The 25,584-nt window shown below is 39.1% G+C and overlaps 1 protein-coding gene across 1 annotated transcript; it reads right to left on the reverse strand.

Annotated features, from left to right (window-relative positions):
- On the reverse strand, positions 1 to 24,915 carry LOC115762521 (GTP-binding protein Di-Ras2). The gene is made up of 6 exons (XM_030704781.1): positions 24,742 to 24,915; positions 21,942 to 22,109; positions 21,473 to 21,582; positions 15,982 to 16,172; positions 3,040 to 3,151; positions 1 to 2,186 (listed from the first exon to the last, which is right to left on the reverse strand). The coding sequence occupies exons 1-6, from the start codon at positions 24,904 to 24,906 to the stop codon at positions 2,111 to 2,113; spliced, it is 822 nt and encodes a 273-aa protein (XP_030560641.1). The 5' UTR covers positions 24,907 to 24,915; the 3' UTR covers positions 1 to 2,110.
- Positions 24,916 to 25,584: the final 669 nt, after the last annotated feature.

The raw sequence follows: 25,584 nt of genomic DNA on the forward strand, positions 1-25,584 counted from the left end.
ATTTATTTTATTTCTGTTGATATTTTAAAATTAAGTACAATTTCTTTGCATTTTGCATATGTGTAGATATTTTTGAGTAACTGTAACTCGGCATTGATTTTGTTGGGCTTTCTAGTTATTTTGTTTTGTTTTAATATGAACAATCGAATTACGTACACAAATTTATATTTCAAAATTTTGATTTGAATGTTTAACAAAACCTATAGCTAAGTAAACTTTGCGCAACAACAATTACTAGATATATATCTGACAGCTATATCTTGCCCGTGATATTTCCTAGCCTATTTAACTAGATGCCTTCTCTCTCTCTCTCTCTTGCACAGATTTGTTGTTGCAATTAACTACATTTAATAACAATGTATAAACAATTTAGTAGTACTTATTATGCTAAAAATTACATTTAACTGGACGTCAGCCTCAACTCCAGCCCAGCCATAACCCCGTTCGTAATCTCTATTTGACTATTGAGTAAATCATTAGCTTTAAATATTATTTTCATCACAATTCACTTTGCATCTGCCGTATTTATTGGTTGGTTCATTTACAAATCCCATTAATAGCATTTACCAAACTCTTGCAACGTTTTAACAAATAATTCGGAATCAAATATACATATATATGTATATATATAATTTGCTTTATTGATTATGACATTAGCCTAGTATATAATATAACATCTAATGCTCTAATATTTAATGCAAAAATTCATATTAGTTTTTCATCTTGATTTATTTGATTGGCTCCTAATTTTGGCAATTAGCATGCACCCTGTATTATCCTTGAATATGTTTTTTGACTGCAATTGAGAAAAATGCAAAAAGAGCAAATTATAATAATAATAAGAAGGAACACAAACTATGCGCTGCATATTTATATGTACGCCCGGCAACATTAATTAGCAGCTCACTTTGCATAATAAATTGTTGTGCAGCATTTCTCTGCCTTTGAAGAAGAAGTGTAAAAAAGAGTTAACTGGAAAATGCCATAAATTGCTCAAACATTTTCCTGGCTTTTCGCTTGTACTCAAACAAGGTCAGCTTTTGTGGGCCGCAAGCAAAATAACTTGCCGCATAACAAATACATATATATTTTTTCCCATTTCATATTATTCTTTTTTCTATTTTTTTTCATTTTCTTCAACTACATAAACTACACGGATTTGTACCTAGGACAATTAATATGTTGCATTTGCTTAAACATTTGAATACACTGTATTTAAATTGTTAATAACATTTACTTATGTGTAGCTTAAGTCTAGCCCGAACCGAAAACATGATTAACTTAGCCTAATTTGCTGTCATCAAAGGAACTACAAGATTTATTCTTCAAATTTGTCGTATAATTCATATACATAAATTCCCTCAAGAACAAATTGCTATTTAAATTTGTGAACAACGAAGAAATTGTCATGACAATAAGCTGCCCGAAATTCTAATACAACTAAACCAGGTCCCCTTAGGACTTGTTATTTAATTTAATCCCAACTAAATAGACTTGCTGACGCTTGAGTTTAGTTCATATTTAAAGCAAGGATATAAAGTTATCGGCTTATAAAAATGATTTCAAATAAAACTGGTCCCCTTAAACCATTCAAATATTGAATCACAACTAAATAGAATGCCGGACAGTTGAGCAAAGTTTGTACTTATAGCTGTAAACAACAATATAGTTATCGATAAGTTGTCGATAAATCATCGATGAGGTAGCGATAAGTCATCAATGAGTTATCGTTAGGTAATCGATAAGTTATCGATACATCATCGATGAGGTATCGATATAGGTATAGAGGTATAGAAGTCATCAATGAGTTATCGTTAAGTCATCGATGAGTTATCGATACATCATCGACGAGGTAACGATAAGAAATCGATGAGGAATCGATAAGAAATCGATAAGTAATTGAGTTTGGTTTGTAGAATATCGATAAATCATCGATGAGTTATCGATAAGTAATCAAGCTGCATATTGATAGAATATCGAGACGCTTACCCTTACATCATACATCTTAATTGCAATTGAGCAACTTTTGACAGACAGACATTCATTATTATCATAATTATTATGAATATTATTTGTATTATGATTAAATTAAAAATTAGTTTTTGGCAATTTACTGCAAATTACAGTCATCGGATGCGTTGTTGATTTGCTGCTTGGTCTTGCGTGATGCACGGCGTATGAGAGATCTATAAATAAACCGCAAACAATTGTGAGTGTGTGTGCGTGTGTACGGTGTGTGTGCGTGTGCGTCAGGTGAGTGAAAATTCGCAGTAAATTTGTTGTATACCTTATCCTAGCATGAGTGGAGCTCATAAAATTTGTGCATACAAATTTCAATTATGGGAATTTTGCATTATTACTCTGATATTCGATTTCATTGAATTTAAAACAACTTTCTACATTTTAGAAAATTATTATTTTTTTTAGACAGAAAATATTTGGCTAAATTTTAAATTAAGACAAATATTTTCTATACATTTTAGATAAATTGTCATAAAATACAAATTTGTTGAAATTTAGAAAAATATTTTCCTAAATTTTAAAACAATTGTCATAAAATGAAAATATGATGAAATTTTCTAAAAATTGGTCGAAATTTAAACAAATATTTTTCTAAATTTTAAAAAAATTATCATAAAATTGAAATTTGTCGAAATTTGGAAAAATCGTTTGCCAAATTTTAGAAAAATGCTTAACAATTTACCTAAATCTATTAAAATATTTTTACGAAATTTAAAAAAGAACATATTTTTGATAAATTTTAGTGCATTTACATTTGAGTTTAAGCTTTTCTAAATTCAAATAATAATTATTTAATTATTCTCAAATTTAAAAAAAAAAAGCATAGTACAAGGCCTACAGCTGGTTCTATGGTTTATCTCACTTGAAAATGAAAGTGCTTAAAGCTTGCTAATCAGTTAAATTAAGGGATAAAGGCAATGACTAGTCCCGAGGCATATTTGAGTTTTGATTAGAGCAAGTTGTGCTCTACTCAGCTTTGCGGCGAATGTATTTATTTGTATTAATTTATATGCGCACCTGGAACGTGGCTTCAGTTTGGCCTCGGCGCTGGTGCTGGCCACATCGACGGCATCCACGAGACTCGACTTCTTGTCGCCGCTCACCGAGGGGCTGTTCATGCGGTTTTTGTCTGCAAAAGTTGAGTTGTTCATATTTACGTATTATATACAAAAGTTGGCCAATTAAAACATTTTCAAATGTATTGATTCACGCCTGGCAGGCTGTGTGTGCCGCATATTCCGGGTATCGTAATGCAAATAAATGCGAAACCTGAAAATCCAATTTCCAGTTAACGATTACAATGCGCGAATGCGAATGCGACTGCCACAGCAGGTGCCACAGCGACTGCACAACCTGCCCAATTATTACGCAGCTGCAAGTTGCAACAATGCCGCAAAAGTGCCAGTTGCAAAGTGCCCAAAACGAAATGCTTTCGCAGAGGCCAGCAACCACTTGCAGCCTTGTTGCATGCAACAGAATTAACTTATGCGAGCTGCTTCATTTCTGAAACTAGATTCGTAGCAGGTCACAATTCCCAGAACTGGCTTAAAGGCGCCTCAGTTAATTATTTTTCGCGTAACACACGTTTACCAAAGGGTATCCTTCAGCTGAAGGATGCAGCTATGGCAATCGTAGGAAGAAGCATCAAATAATTAACTGCAGATTCAATAGCCTGGCTGAGCTTTATGGTTGCCCAGATTTGCACAAAAAGAAAGAGCTGCTTTTGAATAAGCTTCTGTACAGTGGGGCTTGGAATTGATAGTAAACTTCATTTCGGACCGATTGTTCCAATAGCAGCTTACATATCTTTATAAGAGTAGTTAGAATCGCAAAGCAGGTTGAGTTTGCTTGAGAAAGAGCTGCTAGGAGAAAGTCTTGTAGACATGTGTATTGATTGTAAGTTTTCTTTTCAAGTTTTCCTATAGAAGATATATAACATGAATAGTTCCAATCGTAAAGCTCGTAATTGCTGAGTTTGCTTGGGAACAAGTTTTCCAACAATTGTTCATGTGAAAGCTATATAATCCGTGTTACCCGAGATCTGCAGCCCGGCTTAATACCCTAATTTGCAAAGTAGTTCCAATAGTAGAGCGCACAATTGCTGCGTTTCCATGAATAGATCTTGAGAAATGGATCCACTTTTCGTACCAAGACTTAGTTCTAGTCCAATCTTGCCCATAGAGCTAGATGGTAGCTTGTAAATGCTAGGTTTCTTTAAAATGTCTAGAAAAGTAAAGAACTGATCGTTCCTAAGGCGATTACATGATATATTGGTGCATTTAAGCAAATACATACCCTGTCCATAATCTCAGGACGGATCTGACCACAAAGCCACATAGTTTGTCTTTGTCGATCTACTTTGTGTCTGTTTATAATAATATTTAGACAAACTTTAGCTAGAGCTTACAAATGCTTCGTCTGAGAAATAACTTGTGAGCAATTTCCCATAAACTTTTATGCTCTACTTGAACAAAAGGTCGCCAAGCTGCAAGCTGACAATGTCCAAGTCGAATATCTATTGTGCTCGCATATATAAACCATTTCTCTGTCTAGTTTAACGAGCGTAACAACCTTTCAAGTTGCCATTGCTGTGAGCGTCATTTTCTTGGAAAAACGGATGAAAACCCAGCGAGAGAGAGCGAGAGCTGCCCTGATTAGATTAGATTAGATTAGATTACGTTGCGCATATTGATGGCTTACTGATTTGATGGATTTAAAGCGATTCGGGAACCGAACAAAACCTGAAATCTAGCATAATGATGATTTATGCAACAGCCACAAGCCAAACCTAATTGATATAGAAAATGTGAAATTAAACAGCAGCAGCAACTTGCGCTTAAAGCGTTTTTATGGAAATCTCCCAAAGACGCAACTTTTTCTCAAACTGTCTCGAAGGGTTTTTCCGCAGCTATTGGCCAAAACGCAAGGGAATCGTGTAAAATATATATATATATATATATATAAACTGTGCTACGCTAAGGCACTTCATCTAATATGCATGAGTGTGCCTGTGTGTGTGTGTGTGTGCGTGTGCGTGTGTGTATGTGTGTGCGTGGTGTCAACTGCAAACAAAATGGCCGCCGACGCCATTGTTGCCGCTGTCGCTGACACAAAGCGCGCGAAAAATGCCTCAAAAATGCTAGAATCATGAGAAATCGAGTCTGTGTAACCAACACACACACACACACACACACACACACACTTAGACAAAAGCTGTGTGTTGCTTTTCTGGCTTATTACACTGCACACACACATGTAAGCCCCATTCGCACAATTTGCTGGCATAGAGCATACACGATTGTTGAAATAAATGCCGAGCAGTACGCAGTACCAGGTCTCTAACTGGAGTCCCAAGTCCCCCCGTTCCCCTCGCTATAATTGTGCATATGCGGATGTATTTGTGGCGCGAGGCAAACGGAAATTTAAATTACATTTTTATTTTCATAAAGTTATGTTATGTGAGGGTTGCAAAATTTACTCATGAGGTTTGTTGTCAATGACAAATCCAGAAATGTGATTGACTGTTTGACTGACTGATTGGTTGATGGATTACTTGATGATCAAAGCACAGCATGCTGGCATGCTGGAATGTGTTACAATTGACAAATTCCGAAGTCTGACTGACTGATTGATTGACTGACTGGTTGACAGACTGATTGATTGATGATCAACCCACAGGCTCAATCGTAGAAACGAGTATACTGTACTTGGTTATAAATGAAAATAATCTAAAATCGGACTAATTGATTGACTGACTGATTGATTGACTGACTGATTGATTGACTGACTGATTACTTGACTTATTGGCTGATTAGGTGACGGATTGACAATCAACGCCCAGACATAACCATAGGGGCTGAAATGTTGGAATGTGTAGCAAATGAAACATCGTAAATTATGACTGATTGATTGACTGACTGATTGAAGGACTGATTGATGATCAACACACATGCCCAACTGTAAGAGCTAGAAAGCCCAAAAAATTGGTAAAATTTCTACATCTTAGCTGAAAAGTTTTGTGGAAATATGCATTAGCCTAGAAGGGTATCATATGTGCGGCTTGTCGCTGACAATTTTTCCTTTATGTTTGCGTCTTATTTATTTTCCGGTTTCCGTTCGGCATGCAAATGGCTGAACGCTTTAGTAGCGCACGCTGGCTGTTAAGATTTTTGTTAAATAACATTTGGCCTAGCCGAGATGCAAATACAGGCGGCAACTGGGGCATGCGGCATGTAGCATGTGGCATGTGGCATGTGGCATGCTGCTAAAGTTTCAATTGAGTTACGGTTACAGTTGACTGCCTGCAAATAAAACTGCTTGCGGTTGCGACGGCTCCCAACCGCACAGCTCAAGCCACATAACGTTGCCCGGAGTTTGGGGCGGCGACCTAGACGTAGACGTGGGCGCGCCTTTCGCTGGGCTGGGTCCGTAATAGACATGTGCGACAGTCCGCTGGCAAAAGCTGCCTGAGCTCAGCCTACGCACCCAGACAATTTTTATGCGACAGCACCCACATACACACACCTACACACACACACACAAACACGCACAGGCACACAACTAACACACCTCAAATCAGAATGCGTGCGATTTGTTTTTGCATATGTCACATTGTGTGACTGTTTTTTAAGGCAATTACATGTTCTATCCTGTTTATAAGCTAACAGAGGGTATATTGGTTCTATGTCATATATTACTCAAGTCCAACATTGATATATATTTCCCATGTTGTAGTATTAAGAATCTCTCCTAAAAACTTAGGCGACAATATGCTCTTCCATCCCACAAATGTATATTTACGACATTCAAAGTTTTAAGGTCACTGAGTTAAAGTTTTAGAGGTGTTTCTATTTACAAAGATTGAAGTTTGAAAGTCAGAGTGAGATTGAATTATACGCAAACGTGAAAGTTTGAAAGTCACTTGGTAAAAGTTTTAGAGTCTTTTTCAGTTATTGAGCTTAAAAGTATCTGCCTTGGGGATTGAACGTTTGAAAGTCATTGGGTTACAGTTTGAGAGTCGCTTCTCTTAACCAAGGTGGAATTTCGAAAGTCTTTTGGCGATTAGCTAGATTGTTGTTAGATTCGATTATATATACTAAGCTGACAGTTTGAAGGTGATTGGTATATAGTTTTAAAGTCGTTTACAGTAACTGAGATGACAGTTTAAAAGTCAATGCCCTTTTTTGGATTTAAATATATTTACTAAATTGACAGTTTGGCAGTCACGACATATAACAGTTTTAGAGTCACCCAATCCAGAATCAAGACAGCAATATTTGCACTGTTTCGCAGCTGTTATTTAACAGGGTATGGCACAGTCGGCGACACTCGAGAGCAACTTTTGTTGCTTTTTACGTGCTGTCATGGCCTCAATTCGCGTGATTAACTGCTCAGACTTATTTTTAGTGGCGCAGGACTGGGATTTAATATGCCCCCCACCCAATAGCTGGGTGTCTAGGCTAGGAGTGTGTGTGTTTGTGTGTGTGTGTAGGGGGTGTGTGTGGGCGGGGGTTGGATTGGTGTGACTTGTGTACATGCTTAGTGCCATCGATGCTGACGTTTCTTTGTCAATTGAGCTGTCACAAGTATTTGCTGCTATTTGACATTTAACCTTCAGCATTCACACACACACACACACACACGCACACACACACAGCGTGTTTGTTGTGCTGTCAGCGACAGTTGTCTTTGTCTGCTTGGACAATGCTCGTCCCTATTTGACCGCAAATAATTTACAAATTTGCGGCTCACATGTAATATGTTTGCGAAATACAAATACAAATTGTATAGTCGCCTCTTAGACACGCACACACACACACACGCACACTGGAGAGCCTCATTAAAGCTTTAAATTGCATTTAATTTCGAGTCTGTTTGCTGGCGGCCAACTTTGCACTTCATTTAAATGACTTTTGCGAAACTAACCAAAAATAAAGAAAAAATGTTATCAAATGCCGCCAGCAAACAATTAAATTATTGCCCAGCAGCAGCTGAGTGTGGGCCAAGTGGGCGGAATGGGCGGATTGGCCAAGGGCCACGCAAATTATATTAATTATATTTTGAGCGTGGCTCACTTTGGTAACATTCATTAACTGTGTATTTATATTGTGAAAAGGCGCGGCGCGCAAAAAGAACCAAAAATCGAGAACTTCTTGTCTAACACACACACACACACACACACACACGCACGCACATAAAAGAGAGTACACACACAAGAAGTTTTTAATGAGATATAATGGAAATTAAATACTTTTAGGGCCAATTAGCAGGTGTAGCTATGTACATAATTAGTTTGCGTACAGTTTAACACTGAACCCACTTTTCATACCCTGAACACATTGAAAATGGTTTAAAAGGGTATATTGTATTTGTGCAAAATCCAAATGTATGTAACAGACAGAAGGAAGCATCTCCGACCGCATAAGTCGATCTAGCCCTGTCCGTCCGTCCGTCCGTATGTATGAACGCAAGGATCTCAGAACATATAAGAGCTAGAGACTTAAAATTTTAGATGTAGGTGCTCCTAGTTCCCGCGCAGATCGAGTTTGTTTCCGATAACCGATAACTTGCCCCGTTTCCAAGCAATCGATAAAAATCGATATCGATATCCTATTTTTTTTTGGCAATTTTGGTAAATAATAAGAGCTAGAGTCACCAAACTTGACATGTAGCTTCTAAAATAGAATGTATATATGCATTTGATGTTGGAAGAAGAGGGTTCAGGGTATGCCCTAGTCGGGAGCTCCCGACTAGAACCTCTTACTTGTTTTATTTTTGATAATCTGATTAACAGGCCAAAAGCGCCTGACATGAGAACTCAGCGCGCTTTTTATGCATTATTTAATTTAAATTGTTTACACAACACAAAAAAAAAATTGCTAATTGACTTTAATGTAATTTGGTTTTAAAGTACTTTTATTAAAAAAAATATTTTTTTGCAGTATTTTTGTGAATATGGAAAAGCCAAGCTAAAGCCATAAAAAAACTAAACTTTAGATATATTTTCCTTTTGTGGCTTTTCCTCAAATAATGTTGTGTTAAACATAATTTAATTTGTTTACACACAACGAGAAAAATATCAATTTGACTTTAAAGTAATTAAGTATAAAAATACTTTTTTTGTTTAAAAATGTTTTCAGTATTTTTCTGAATATGAAATCCCAAGTTGAAGCATGAAAATCTGCATTTTTGATATATTTTCTTTTTGTGGATTTTCCGCAAATTTTAAAGTGTTTACAAAAAGTAAAAGTTTGACTTTAAAGTAATTGTGTAAAAAATACTTTTATTTAAAAGATATTTTTGCAGTATTTTTGTGAATATAGAATCTCAATTTAAAGCCAAGAAAAACTGAATTTTTGATACAGTGTGTGGCTTTTCCTCAAATAATGTTGTGTACACATTTTCGAGTCAGTTTTTCTATTGCCCTGCCGCACGATATATAAATAATGGAAAAAAGGGGTTTGCCCTTTCCTTGTTGACTTTGTTTTGTTGTTTCTTGCTTTTATGTGTGCGTTGCCAAAAAATGTTTTAACAATTAATTTGGGTCAAATACAGAGAAAGGCGCCGGAATGTTGATTACACTCAATTAGCCAAATTGTTGGCAATTTGTCAATTTGTCAATGTTGCGCAAACACACGGCAAGAAATACAATTTTCTTGCTAATTAACAGACGATTTCGTGTCTAACAAGAGGCAGGTGACATGGAAAAAAGGCTGCATTTCAATTTGAATCAACTGGATTAAAGCACAAATGTATTTACTTTTATATGTACCTATATAATTATACCCTGAACCCATTAAATATGGGTATAAGAGTATACACCCTTTATTTGTGGAAAATCCAAATGTATGTAACAGGCAGAAGGAAGCATCTCCGACCCCATAAGTCGATCTAGCCCTTTCCGTCCGTCTGTCCGACTGTCCGTATGTATGAACGCAAGGATCTCAGAACCTATAAGAGCTAGAGAAATTTTAGATGTAGGTGCTCCTAGTTCCCGCGCAGATCGAGTTTGTTTCCGATAATCGATAAGTTGCTCCGTTTCCAAGTAATCGATAAAAATAGATATCGATATCCTGTTTTTTTGGGCAATCTTGGTAAATAATAAGAGCTAGAGTCACCAAAATTGACATATAGCTTCTAGAATAGTATATATATATATGCATTTGATGTTGGAAGAAGAGGGTTCCCCTAGTCGGGAGCTCCCGACTAGAACCTCTTACTTGTTATTCATGGTTTTGCCTCTAGAAAAATTTGGCATTTAAATCTGGCAACATCATTTTTGGTCCAAACTCATGTAAAAATCATCACCTCCAAAATCCTATATAGACATGGGTTCAAATTTCCCACATCCGTAACTCGGTCAAAAATTTACCGATTTTCATGGGGCTTGGCTTTTTATTCATGGTTTTCCCTCTAGATTAATCTGGCATTCAAATCTCGATACCGATTTTTTGGTCGAAATCCATGTCCAAATCTTACCCCAAGATTCGTATATAGACATGGGTCAAAATTTACCACCCCCATAACTCGGTCAAATCTCATCCGATTTTCACGAAGTTTGGCTTTTTCTTCATGGTTTTCCCTCTAGATAAATCTGGCATTCAAATCTCGACACCGATTTTTTGGTCGAAATGCATGTCCAAATCTTACCCCAAGATTCGTATATAGACATGGGTCAAAATTTACCACCCCCATATCTCGGCCAAATCTCATCCGATTTTCACGAAGTTTGGCTTTTTCTTCATGGTTTTCCCTCTAGATTAATCTGGCATTCAAATCTGAACACCGATTTTTTAGTCGAAATGCATGTCCAAATCTTACCCCAAGATTCGTATATAGACATGGGGCAAAATTTACCACCCCCATATCTCGGCCAAATCTCATCCGATTTTCACGAAGTTTGGCTTTTTCTTCATGGGTTTCCCTCTAGAATAATGTGGCACTCAAATCTCGACACCGATTTTTTAGTCGAAATTCATGTCCAAATCTTACCCCAAGATTCGTATATAGACATGGGTCAAAATTTACCACCCCCATAACTCGGTCAAATCTCATCCGATTTTCACGAAGTTTGGCTTTTTCTTCATGGTTTTCCCTCTAGATTAATCTGGCATTCAAATCTCGACACCGATTTTTTAGTCGAAATGCATGTCCAAATCTTACCCCAAGATTCGTATATAGACATGGGTCAAAAATTACCACCCCCATATCTCGGCCAAATCTCATCTGATTTTCACGAAGTTTGGCTTTTTCTTCATGGTTTTCCCTCTGAATTAATCTGGCATTCAAATCTCGACACCGATTTTTTGGTCGAAATGCATGTCCAAATCTTACCCCAAGATTCGTATATAGACATGGGCCAAAATTTACCACCCCCATAACTCGGTCAAATCTCATCCGATCTTCACGAAGTTTGGCTTTTTCTTCATGGTTTTCCCTCTAGATTAATCTGGCATTCAAATCTCGACACCGATTTTTTAGTCGAAATGCATGTCCAAATCTTACCCCAAGATTCGTATATAGACATGGAGGAAAATTTACCACCCCCATAACTCGGTCAAATCTCATCCGATTTTCACGAAGTTTGGCTTTTTCTTCATGGTTTTCCCTCTGAATTAATCTGGCATTCAAATCTCGACACCGATTTTTTGGTCGAAATGCATGTCCAAATCTTACCCCAAGATTCGTATATAGACATGGGGCAAAATTTACCACCCCCATAACTCGGTCAAATCTCATCCGATTTTCACGAAGTTTGGCTTTTTCTTCATGGTTTTCCCTCTGAATTAATCTGGCATTCAAATCTCGACACCGATTTTTTGGTCGAAATGCATGTCCAAATCTTACCCCAAGATTCGTATATAGACATGGGTCAAAATTTACCACCCCCATAACTCGGTCAAATCTCATCCGATTTTCACGAAGTTTGGCTTTTTCTTCATGGTTTTCCCTCTAGATTAATCTGGCATTCAAATCTCGACACCGATTTTTTGGTCGAAATGCGTGTCCAAATCTTACCCCAAGATTCGTATATAGACATTTGGCAAAATTTACCACCCCCATATCTCGGCCAAATCTCATCCGATTTTCACGAAGTTTGGCTTTTTCTTCATGGGTTTCCCTCTAGAATAATGTGGCATTCAAATCTGAACACCGATTTTTTAGTCGAAATTTATGTCCAAATCTTACCCCAAGATTCGTATATAGACATGCGGCAAAATTTACCACCCCCATATCTCGGCCAAATCTCATCCGATTTTCACGAAGTTTGGCTTTTTCTTCATGGGTTTCCCTCTAGAATAATGTGGCACTCAAATCTCGACACCGATTTTTTAGTCGAAATTCATGTCCAAATCTTACCCCAAGATTCGTATATAGACATGGGTCAAAAATTACCACCCCCATATCTCGGCCAAATCTCATCCGATTTTCACGAAGTTTGGCTTTTTCTTCATGGGTTTCCCTCTAGAATAATGTGGCACTCAAATCTCGACACCGATTTTTTGGTCGAAATGCATGTCCAAATCTTACCCCAAGATTCGTATATAGACATGGGTCAAAATTTACCACCCCCATAACTCGGTCAAATCTCATCCGATTTTCACGAAGTTTGGCTTTTTCTTCATGGTTTTCCCTCTAGATTAATCTGGCATTCAAATCTCGACACCGATTTTTTAGTCGAAATGCATGTCCAAATCTTACCCCAAGATTCGTATATAGACATGGAGGAAAATTTACCACCCCCATAATTCGTCAAATCTCATCCGATTTTCACGAAGTTTGGCTTTTTCTTCATGGTTTTCCCTCTAGATTAATCTGGCATTCAAATCTCGACACCGATTTTTTGGTCGAAATGCATGTCCAAATCTTACCCCAAGATTCGTATATAGACATGGGGCAAAATTTACCACCCCCATAACTCGGTCAAATGTCATCCGATTTTCACGAAGTTTGGCTTTTTCTTCATGGGTTTCCCTCTAGAATAATGTGGCACTCAAATCTCGACACCGATTTTTTAGTCGAAATTCATGTCCAAATCTTACCCCAAGATTCGTATATAGACATGGGTCAAAAATTACCACCCCCATATCTCGGCCAAATCTCATCCGATTTTCACGAAGTTTGGCTTTTTCTTCATGGTTTTCCCTCTGAATTAATCTGGCATTCAAATCTCGACACCGATTTTTTGGTCGAAATGCATGTCCAAATCTTACCCCAAGATTCGTATATAGACATTTGGCAAAATTTACCACCCCCATAACTCGGCCAAATCTCATTCGATTTTCACGAAGTTTGGCTTTTTCTTCATGGGTTTCCCTCTAGAATAATGTGGCATTCAAATCTGAACACCGATTTTTTAGTCGAAATGCATGTCCAAATCTTACCCCAAGATTCGTATATAGACATGGGGCAAAATTTACCACCCCCATATCTCGGCCAAATCTCATCCGATTTTCACGAAGTTTGGCTTTTTCTTCATGGGTTTCCCTCTAGAATAATGTGGCACTCAAATCTCGACACCGATTTTTTAGTCGAAATTCATGTCCAAATCTTACCCCAAGATTCGTATATAGACATGGGTCAAAAATTACCACCCCCATATCTCGGCCAAATCTCATCCGATTTTCACGAAGTTTGGCTTTTTCTTCATGGTTTTCCCTCTGAATTAATCTGGCATTCAAATCTCGACACCGATTTTTTGGTCGAAATGCATGTCCAAATCTTACCCCAAGATTCGTATATAGACATGGGTCAAAAATTACCACCCCCATATCTCGGCCAAATCTCATCCGATTTTCACGAAGTTTGGCTTTTTCTTCATGGTTTTCCCTCTAGATTAATCTGGCATTCAAATCTCGACATCGATTTTTTAGTCGAAATGCATGTCCAAATCTTACCCCAAGATTCGTATATAGACATGGGTCAAAAATTACCACCCCCATATCTCGGCCAAATCTCATCCGATTTTCACGAAGTTTGGCTTTTTCTTCATGGTTTTCCCTCTGAATTAATCTGGCATTCAAATCTCGACACCGATTTTTTGGTCGAAATGCATGTCCAAATCTTACCCCAAGATTCGTATATAGACATTTGGCAAAATTTACCACCCCCATAACTCGGCCAAATCTCATCCGATTTTCACGAAGTTTGGCTTTTTCTTCATGGTTTTCCCTCTGAATTAATCTGGCATTCAAATCTCGACACCGATTTTTTGGTCGAAATGCATGTCCAAATCTTACCCCAAGATTCGTATATAGACATGGGGCAAAATTTACCACCCCCATAACTCGGTCAAATCTCATCCGATTTTCACGAAGTTTGGCTTTTTATACCCTGAACCCATTAAAAATGGGTATAAGGGTGTATTGTATTTGTGCAAAATCCAAATGTATGTAACAGGCAGAAGGAAGCATCTCCGACCCCATAAAGTATATATTCTTGATCAGCATCAATAGCCGAATCGATCTAGCCATGTCCGTCTGTCTGTCTGTCCGTCTGTCCGTCCGTCCGTCTGTCCGTATGTATGAACGCAAGGATATCAGAACCTATAAGAGCTAGAGACTGAAATTTTAGATGTAGGTGCTTCTAGTGCCTGCGCAGATCGAGTTTGTTTCCAATAATCGATAACTTGCTCCGTTTCCAAGTAATCGATAAAAATCGATATCGATATCCTATTTTTTGCTCAATTTTGTTAAATAAGAAGAGCTAGAGTCACCAAACTTGACATATAACTTCTAGAACAGTATATATATATGCATTTGATGTTGGAAGAAGAGGGTTCAGGGTATCCCCCAGTCGGGAGTTCCCAACTAGAACCTCTTACTTGTGCGCATATCGTTTACTGCGACTGCTCTTATTATTAATGAGCTGGCGGATTAAAAGAACGCCTCATATACTCGGGCAATAATTGCATTTGCTTTCAGCGCATTCGCATTTTAATTTCGCATTAATTACAACTTTGATTACGGCCGCATTTTTTAATCCATTTAATACCGTAATTGTTTACGACAGCTTTACGCGCCGCCTCGGATTCAGATTTAAGATACATGCACGTGTATCTATAAGATACAAACCGCCCGCCACATTGATGCGGCGCTGCTTTCATTTTGCAATCAAATGGCAAATTGATATTTGCAACTGCAACACAGACTGACTGACAGACTGACAGACAGACAGGAGAGACACAAAGGCTAGCTGGAAATAATTTCCGTTGTCAGTTACCGGGCTTGATGAAAGTTGCAGCAGCTGCCAGTTCTTATGCCCAGTACCGCTCGAACGGGTATTATGTTTCTTGAGCAAAGGCAGAGCCTGCCAATGTCGACCCCATAAAGATTATATATATATATATATTCTTGGTCAACAGCCGACTCAATCAAGACATGTCCAGGCAGTTGGAGAAACTTGAAGATTGTTAGATATATTCTCTTATTCCATAACGATATCTTCTCCCCATTTCATTATATCGATAAATATCAAAGTTAAGATAGAGGAAGAAGTTAAAGAAAAGCTTGAAAAATAATATAGATATGGTTTGTAGCCTCTCGTATAGTATATGCCGAATAAAATATATTTCACTGAACATTTCATAAAAATCGGACTATAAACTCCGATCAAAAATACATTTCCCATTTAAAGTGTTGGCCTAAGGGAAACAAAAGCACGTGAGTTTCATAAAAAATGGGACTACAAGTACCGAAGTTAGTCAAGAATTTACCATCATTTCCAGACATAGCATGGGTTTAAGGATCAAAGGTTCAAAGCGCAGCTCGAGGTCTGCAGACACGTATATTTGTGGCTAGAAGGCTATGATGATCATAAGGATAGCTCTGAGTTGTTCTTAGGGTATTTTCTAGTCGGTCATTCCCATCTAAAGCAGCCTTGTTCACACAATTTGACAGTGCGCATATTTGTTGTGCAATCAAGAAGCGCTTCACAAATTCCTTCTGTGCTACTACTCACTGCGACTGGACGATGCGCTGACATAGGCCGAGGAGCGGCGCTTAAAGCCGCTGGGCGCCGGTTCGACGCTGGCGGCGCCCGGGCCGACGCTGCTGCTGCTGGCGGGCAGGTAGCGGGACAGGGAGAGCAGGGTCTTGAACAGTTCGGTCACGTTGGTGTCCTCCTTGGCCGAGCACTCGACCACCTTGGCCCTGTGAAAAAAAAAAAAATGCAAGAAGAGTAGAACGTTAAGTGGCAGAAACTATGCATAAAGTTTTAGGGCCAGCGGGTTGGCTGCATAAATTACGTATACGTAATGTGCACGCTGCGTATACGTAATGTGCACAACCCGAAAATAATGACGCACATTTGCATGACATGGCAACATTTTGGGCCAAAAAACAAAATCACAATGTTAGGCAAATTCGCACAAAAGCCACAAAAAAAGGTAACACGCATGCAAACAAATGCACAACTTGAAATGCTCAAAACCCTTTTGGCCCTAGAGCACAACAGCTGCAATAGCTGATAACACTGAGCTATACCCTGTACCCTGTGCCTAGTCAGAAAATGTTATTGAACCAACTATGCCTTGGTTGAGCCATTCCAGAGTAATTTACAGGGTATTCTATTGGCAGTCTTTCCTACTTATTACTAAATCTCTTATTCCTAACTGTTAAGCTAGTCTCAGTCGTGAGTCGCGAGTCGGTTTGAACCAGCCACGTGAGAAATAAACAGTTCTAATTTTCTTGTAAATAATCAGCTACACGAACCGAACCCCAAACCAAAACCATATACACCATAACCCTACTCTATAGCCTATCTACCCGTTTTGTGTGCTGGTTACGGGGTATAACAAGTGCAACAAAAATATTCAATTCACAACATGCTCGTGGCGCACATCAACAAAGCTGACATCGGTTTTTGCGGATAAAGGCATCGAATGAAAGCACACGCCGACAGCCGAAAAAGGCACTTGCGTTGTTTTGGCGGCGGCAAAAACAAGCTGCCAGCGGCAAAAACAGCGTTTAAATGGCTAAATTAGTCGTATCATGAATTTAGCCAACGTTGCGGCGAGCTGCGAGCAGCAAAAGCAGCCGCGGAAGGGAGTCAAATGGCGGCCGAAAACTGCCAAGTTTCTAGCTTGCTAGCTTTTTTTCATTCCATTCAAGCTGGACTGTGTGAAATATTAGCTAGTTACAGTTACTGTAAGCTGAGTGTGACCACATTTGTAAAAGAAAGTTAATTATTACTTTGAGGAAATATCACATTAACTGCGAAGATGCTAGCTTTTATTTCAAGTTGGAGTAGTTTTTGCTTTAAATTGATAGCCGAGTGTGACCGCGTTTTCAAAACCAGCCACTTGCAACTAAATGTGACCGTATTCTTAAAACAATGAGTGCACTTTGCTTTATAGGAAAGTCACATGAGCTGCTAAGTTGCTAGCTTTCAATCTTTTATCGCTTTCAACTGGCTAACTGTGTTGTCAGGCACTTGCAGATACTTTAAATTAAGTGTGACCGCATTTTCTCTGTATAGGAAAATCCTATAAGCTGGCTGTGATGCGAGCCACTTGCAGCTCTTGTGAATTTAAAGCAAAGTGTGACCACACTCTTCAAACAAATTATAATGAAAACTTAAGCTATTGCAGACACTGAAAACTCAGTGTGACCGCATTTTTTTTAAACAAATTAATATGCAAACTTCAGCCATTTGCAGATTCTTTAAACTGAGTGTCACCGCATTTTATAAAATTTACTAACATTTTGCTCTATTCGTTTGTAACGAGTCTGGCAGCTACTTTAAAAATAAAGCAGAGTGTGACCGCATTTATTAATACGAAAATGCCAAGTTTATGGAATATCTGGCAACGCTAAAGCTAGCACAGATTTGAAAAGCGAGGCTTCAAGTCTTGTTGCCTTTAAAAAGAAAAAAGCTTCTTTATTTATAACTTCCCTTTAAGAGCTGACCTAATGCAGGGCCTGCAAAAAAATATGAATTGTTAATGCAGCGCATGCAATAACAATAAATCAAACAGTGTTAGCTACATGAATTGTTTATATTGAAAAGCCAGTGAACTGGCAAAAACGTTTTATGTTTATGTTTGGCTAAATAAACTACTTATGCAATTGCGAATTTCGAATTGCGAATTGTGGCCAGGAGCGATATATGCAGGGCATGTGCGCGAGAGCGTTTAACCGCAGACAGACACGCGCCAAACAAATTGCAACCATGTTGCACATGCAACATGTTAAGGGCCACGAACAGCAAAAAACCCAAGCTGCCAGCTCGAACCGCAGAGGCCGCAACAAAAAAGTGCACAGGCTGGCACGTGAAGTGCAAATGTGCGATGAACAGTGGCAGCAGCAGCAGCAGCAGCAGAGGCGAAAAGTTCAAGGTGCGTTTCAGCCGCATCATCAATCTGCTTAAATGTTTAATCCAACAGAGATTTGTATATATTTGCATATATTTATATACATGCAGCACTGGGAGAAAAAAAACGAGCAAGTTTGAGCTCAAACCAAGCAGACATGTTATCCAAATTCAAGTTTCTTCAGCGGAGAAAGAAGTTCTTTTTTGAGAAATTTCTCTAAGCAGGAGACCATTTTTTAATGAAGTCCGATGAAGTCTTCGAAATGAAGCCTTGCATCGTGTCAATCGTAACTTCTCTCGAATACTCGAACAACGACGGAAACGTCGAGCGTGTCAAGGCTCAAATTTGTTCAGTTCGAGTTCGAGTCGCACACTAAAAACTGAATCAATCGAACATGTATGTTCGATTGTGTTCCAGCTCGAACATGTTGCTTACGCCAACAAATCGAACTTTCCTGACTCAAATGACTTGGAGTTTGTTGCAACGTTTAGCTTATCAAATAGTTCGAGTCGTGTGAGTTTGATGTACATATAAATATGTGAAGTACAGCGCTCGCTCAAGCTTTGGATTATTCTATGCCAGTCAAGCCTCAAGTCGAAACTTTGCTTTTCTCTGAGTGTAGGTTGTATATGTTGTGAGTTCTGCGCTTGCTGCTTGTGTCTGTGCTTTTTATGTGTGTACATATTTTTGTTTAAATAAGTTTACACACGCTTGCTTAAACCGCCACACGAGCCGGTCACGCCTTGTGCCCGGCCCGTTCGGTTGCCTGCGGCGCTTAAAATTATGGTTAAATGCGGCCCAACACATTGCCCAGATCCAGAAACGGAGTCACCTGCCCGCATCCATGCCCACACCTGACACCCGTGCGCCTGTAAGTGATTTTTATGGACGTGCAGTTTATTAAGGACACAATTAGGCGTGCGTGTGTGTGTGCGTCTGTTCATAAGGGCGTATAAATAAGCAAAGTGCGGAAGTTAATTTTAAATCGGGTTGAGCTGCGGCGTCAAGTTCTGCACGAATTGCTGGCAGAGGCGCCGTCACGCAAATTGAGCTTTTTGTAATGTTTGTTTTTTAAGACTCCAACATGAACACATTAAATACAAGTTAAAACCTCGCAACTGAAAGTTTAAAAGCAGCTAAAAACGGTTTAAAAAGGAATATCTCCATCCCTTTCTCTCATAGATGCACATTGCACAAAATCAATATACTCTCTTTCACTTGATAAACAGGGTATTGAAGTTTGTTCCACACACGTCGTCTTAAACCTAGTTAAGCTCTGATCAAATTTATAGTGTCGGACAGAGTTGCCAGACTTTTGAGAGCTTTTCGAACTTAGCTCTGATTCATTTAATATATGATATTTTGACATTAAAGTCAGTAAGTTAGCCAGACTATCCATTCACAGAGTTGCCAGACTTTTGAGAGCTTTTCGAACTTACCTCTGATTCATTTAATATATGATATTTTGACTTTAAGGTCAGCAAATTAGCGAGACTTTCCATTCACAGAGTTGCCAGTCTTTTAAGAACTTTTCGAACTAAGCTCTAAAAAGTTCTATAAATTAATTTTTTGCCTTTAGAGGCGAAACATTACATTTTTGTGGTGGCCAGACTTTCGAAATCTTCAAGAGCTAAGCTTATTTATGTTTAGAATCGACAAATAAGAATTGTAGAGTTGCCAGAGTTTTAAAGGTTTAGAGTATTTTTGAGAAAACTGCAGCACAGAGTTGTTAAAGAGAGCCGTCTGACAGTCTGACTTTTTCTTAGACTCACAGCTGCTAGAGCAGTCAGAAGGCCGAACATGTAGCATGTGAGGCATTCATCGCATACCTAAATACCCTGTAAAAGCAGCGTTTAGCTAGAGACTTCATTAAATACGTAAATTACTTGGCTTGAAACACTTCCTGTTTAAGCATTGCACGAATACGCAGCTTTGAACCGCAGCAAATTGTGCAAAGAACCCAATTTAAATGGCATTCGAATGCAGCCTTGTCTCCGTTTAGGAGCTGCTTAGCATGCAAGGCGCAATGCACGCCGAGTCGAGTGCATTGAACGTCCTTGCCGGATGGGGAATATCAATTCAAATTGGTCAGAGACAGACACCAGCTGAGTGGCAATTAGGATGCATACTGTATACTATAATATATTAGGCGGGCGGACGGGGACAATAGGCAATTTTCGCTGCTTGTTTTCGCAACATTGCAACGAGTCTTGCCAGCCAAATGGCCAACTGATTTTGGCAGCTGCTGTCACCAGCCACATCCTCCATATCCTCCGAACCTCACTCATCAGCTGGGAAGGGGGGGTGGGGAGAGGGGGGGTAGTCACGCTTTTTGTCGCTTAATTTCATTTGTTGCATTTAATTGCGTTTGTCGGCAACTGCTGTGGCCCACATTTGTTTTTAGCCACCAGAAATTTATTGCACATTTTTATTGCGCTTTTTGCTGCACATTACTTAGAACCAAAGTGTCAGAGAGATGAACGACTAAAGAGATACCCTGCTTATATGAATACTTTATAGTTTATTCTCAAATATGTTCCCTGTTGAAGATCCGATGATTATTTTAGCACTTAAGCTTGATAATCAAATTATAATTTGTATGAGAAGCGCAGAGAAAGGCGCACAAAGAGTAAAATAGTCATGGATTGTTAACTATATGAGTTACAATATGGTTTCTCTTGCTCTTTATAATTTATTCTTAAATAAAGACTTTGCCTAAGATCCGAATAATATTTAAGGACCTCAAGTTGATAATAAAATTTAATTTCATTTGAGAAGCGCAGAGAAAGGCGCTCAAAAAGGACAAAATAGTCATAGATTATCTACTATATGAGTCACCTTTAAGCTGTGACGACTGCCTGTTGCAAATGCCTGGCAACAATTACTTTCAGGGTAAATGGCTATTTTGCGGCTTTTGTTACGCTTTTCATTTTAGTTTTTCATTGCACAACTTTGGCCATTTGCTCGCACTTGGCCTAATTGCAACTACAGCTGTTGTTGCAGCATTTAAATGAACTGGCATTTGCATTTTGTTTTTGCCATTCAAAGGGATAATTAAAGCAATATCAGTGACATTGGCATTGAGTGGACCAGACATGGCCGTAAGCGTGGGCGTGGGCGTGGGCGTGTGTAACTCACCTGAGTCGTGGCAATTCGCAAAAGACCCAATCTGTGACCTCCTCCTGCCGCACCTCCCGGTGGGTGGTTGCCAAGTCGGCCTTGTTGCCAGCAATAACAATGGGTATATCCTGCAAATAAAGATAAAGAATAAGTCCCGGGCGTTGGGCTAAGCTGCTGCCACAAAAGAGACTCGGCTATAATTGACACGCACAATGCCAGCGCCAGGCAAAAGAAAAACAACAACAACAACTCGCCCGAAAGACTTTTGGCCAAGTTCTTAAACTTGTTATTTTCCTATTTTATTTTTGTTGTACTTTTAATTGCTTTGGGGCATTGAAATTGGGCTACATGCGGGATTCATTTTTGCTTTCTTCATATTTCGCACATATTTTCTGCCTGCTTCGCGCTAATTGCATGCAAAATGCAAAGGCAGCGGATGGATGAGTAGAGAGGGGGGAGTGGGTGGCTTCAGGGATATGCTGCTCACCTGAAAGTCGGCGCGCTGTTCGCGAATCTCCTCGAAGCATTGCTTGACACACTGAAAGCTGGGCGCCGATGTTGTTGCATAGACCAGCATGAAGGCGTGGGCCGTTGCGATGGAGAGACGTCGCATGGCGGGGAATTGCATGTCGCCGGATGTGTCCAAAATGTCCACCTGCGAACGACAACAACAAGTTAAGGTATACAAAGCAGCCGCATTTAATTAAATGCGCGCGTCAAACAAACGCAAAGCGTCCAAAATATATATTGTATTACGCGGCGTATGCGTGATTTTTCAAAATATGTCACGCATACGCCACGTTGTGCGCGGTTAAACATTTTTAATATGCAGCATTAACAGCTAACGCAAGCACATTCTAGCCAAAGGCAAAATTTAATTTTAAAACCAAATTCCAATCAACTGCATTTAATTGCCTTTTCATCTATGACATAAATTGATTTCTAGCACTTCCATTGCAAATAAAACTGACATGAACTGTAATGGATGCCAAATTGATTATAAAACTGCACCAGAAATTGAATTTGTCCAAAAACTCGCTCTAATAATAAACAGGTTGTTCCGTAAGCCCAATTTCCATTTGGCAGCAGCAACATTTCATGTGTGTCTCAAATGGAGACAGCTTTAAAAACAACTGCAAATATTTCAAAATTGTGTATGTGTTTGTGTGTGTGTTTTGTTGCATTTGATGCCCTATTCAATGGGATACTATCATATATTTGGGGGGATTGTACTGCAGCAGCAACACCTATTAATCAAGTTTTTGTTACAACTTTTGCGGCAAGTCGACCGGCGTTGACGTGGGGCCAACTTGCGAGGCAGCAAATAATCAGCTCGAATGATGTTGCCTACGGAGGGGGCGTGGCGTATATGGGCGTGAGCAGGCAGCCCAAACCAGCCTGCACACACAATATGCATAACATGGTGTGTGCGTGTCTCAAATTTTGCAGCAGCCACAGTTTTTGAGGCGTAGCGTGTAAATTTGATTAATGAGTTCGCCAGCATCGAGCTGCCAGTTGTCGGCTTGTCTAAGCTCCAGCTAAGCTCCAGCCAGACTCGAGCATGTGGCCGCAGGCCAAACTATGTGTATATTAACCCATCTCCACTTCACTTTGCATGCGCTCAATTTGCTAGAGAGCCGCAGTCTTTCAATTTAAATATTTAATGCATGCCGCATTTACCTAGTATTGAAATTGTGCCCCAACTCTAGCTAGAGCTCCAAGTGCTTTAACTGGCTTCCAGCTGTAACGATTTGAGGGTACCCGCAGCTTGTTGGACTCGATTTGGTGCATTTATTCAAGCTGCCCAGAATACTTTTGGGCACAGCTTTATGCATATAAGGTTTAACCCCAAATAGTCTTGGGCTCAAATTGAAAACTTCCATAACTTTCTCTAAGCTCAACTTCATTTAATTTCTTTTAAAGTTCTTTTGCCTTTTGCTTATGTTTTCGCCTCATTATTAATTCTGTAATTTAAATGGACAGCACAACATTAAGTTCATTTTCATGAAAGAAAGGCTTATTCTATTTCCAACCTGACTTGGGCTTAAGTTTTAAGCTTCCATAATATTGTCGCAGCTGAATCGATTTTCTGGATAAATACATTTTTGTTTATGGCTTCAATTAAATTAATTCGGCAAACTTTTAATTGGCATTCAAGTTATATCTGGCTTATATTATATGCGGCCTATTGCCACAGACTGGTTTATTTTATTTTTTTTTGTTGCATATTTTGCGGCAGCTCAGTTGCATGCAACTTATATGCAGGCCGCATTTGGCAGCTCTTTGACTACAATTTTGATTTAATTAGTGGCTCAGCTCAAATTGTTTGGCAGCAGACACAAACCACACACACACATACACTCGCACATACACTCGCACATACACTCACACACACAGGGAGACATTTACCGCAACTCGAGTGCACTCGGCGAGCAACAATTGAAAGTCAGCTGACAATAAAATTGCAGTTTAAATGTCCCGGAAGTCGCCTAAGCTAACAGCAATACAAATAAAAACAAAGTGAAACAAGTCAGAAAGAAACTTTAGCTGCGGCAAGCCGCAGCTTGAATACCCTTTAAGACACGCGTTTAACATATTTGTAGACATGCGAGTTGAATAGCTGAGCTTGGTGCTAAAATGTAAATATATATACATGTGTATAACAAAAGTTTTCAGTTTTCGACCGAAACTTTTCCATAGAGCTATACGATATAGTAGTCCGATATAGAATTTAAATAGCTATATATAACTTGCACAAAAAGAACAAATCATACCTTAGGTGTCTATATGATATAAAAGTCCGATCTGGCCAAGTGCAACATACAATATGCAACATATATTCAACATATGTGCAACATATAAGCGACATACTTGAATCATATATGCAACATATAACCAACATGTATGGAAAATGTATGCAAATTATTTGCAACATATATTTAACATATGTGCAGCATATATGCAACATATATTCAACATATGTGCAGCATATATGCCACATATTTGCAGCATATGTGCAGCATATATGTTGCATATATATATATAAACAAATATGTATATTAAAACCCATTTAATGCCAAAATGAAGATACCCTTTACGGCTATAAAAAGCAACAACTAAAACGTTTACTTTGTTAACTGTGTTGCAAGCAGCATCAATTGCTGCCACAATTGGTGGCAAGCATGTTAACACACACATACAGACACACACACACAGTGACTCTCCCATTCAATTGCCATTGTAGCTGCACTTGCCACTAAAAGCTTGCCCCATGGTGTTGCACTCACCTTTAGCGTGACGCCGCCGAGGTCATATTCGCGATTGTATAGATCCTCGACGGTGGCGCGATATTTGTCCGTATAGCTCTTGAATAGGAAACGCTTCACAATGGAGCTCTTGCCGACGCCCGCGCCGCCCAGCAGCACGAGTCGTATGCGTTCCAGATCCGCCATTTTGTTGTCCTTCTTCTGCTTTTGCTACCTGCGTTGTTTGACTACTTCCGGTTTACAAATCGCTCGCAGTTAAATAAATTGTACAAGTTGATCCTTTGTGCGAGCTGAGAAAACTCAATTTGCTTTCGCTTTCAATTGCGCTGCCTAAATTCTAGAATTCACTTCAACTTGCATTTCGGCATTATCTAGATATATATATATCTATATATATATTTGTATATGTGTGTGCAGTACTTGACTTGGAGCTGCAGCTGGGGCTGTTCTCACTTCCGCTATCAATTTGTTTTTCAGCTCATTGGCAGCACTGGCAAACAGCTTAAGCTTCCGTCAGCAACAACTTCGACTTCCGTTTCCGCCGTAGCCCTGCAAACAAAGGCGAAAAATGTTGTTAAATCAAAGTTCAAGTTTCTGTTTTTTGCCGGACGGGTCCCGCGGGGCATGGTGCAATATTATTTTTGTGCTTATGTTTGTGTTTCTGCGGGCCTTTGTTTATTATTCTATGATAATTGCTAAATTGCAATAACAAGATTTTTGAGCCCAGCTGTTAACCCATACACGTTGATTATGCACGAGCCCTTGCATATTCCACACAAATTGCCATAAACTACAAGCAGTGAGTGTGAGTGTGTGTGTGTGTGTGTGTGTGTGTGTGTGTGTGTGTGTGTGTGTGTGTGTGTG

Source organism: Drosophila novamexicana, unplaced genomic scaffold (genome assembly GCF_003285875.2).
Source record: "Drosophila novamexicana strain 15010-1031.04,08,12 unplaced genomic scaffold, DnovRS2.1 tig00000564-arrow-pilon, whole genome shotgun sequence".
NCBI classification, from domain to species: domain Eukaryota; kingdom Metazoa; phylum Arthropoda; class Insecta; order Diptera; family Drosophilidae; genus Drosophila; species Drosophila novamexicana.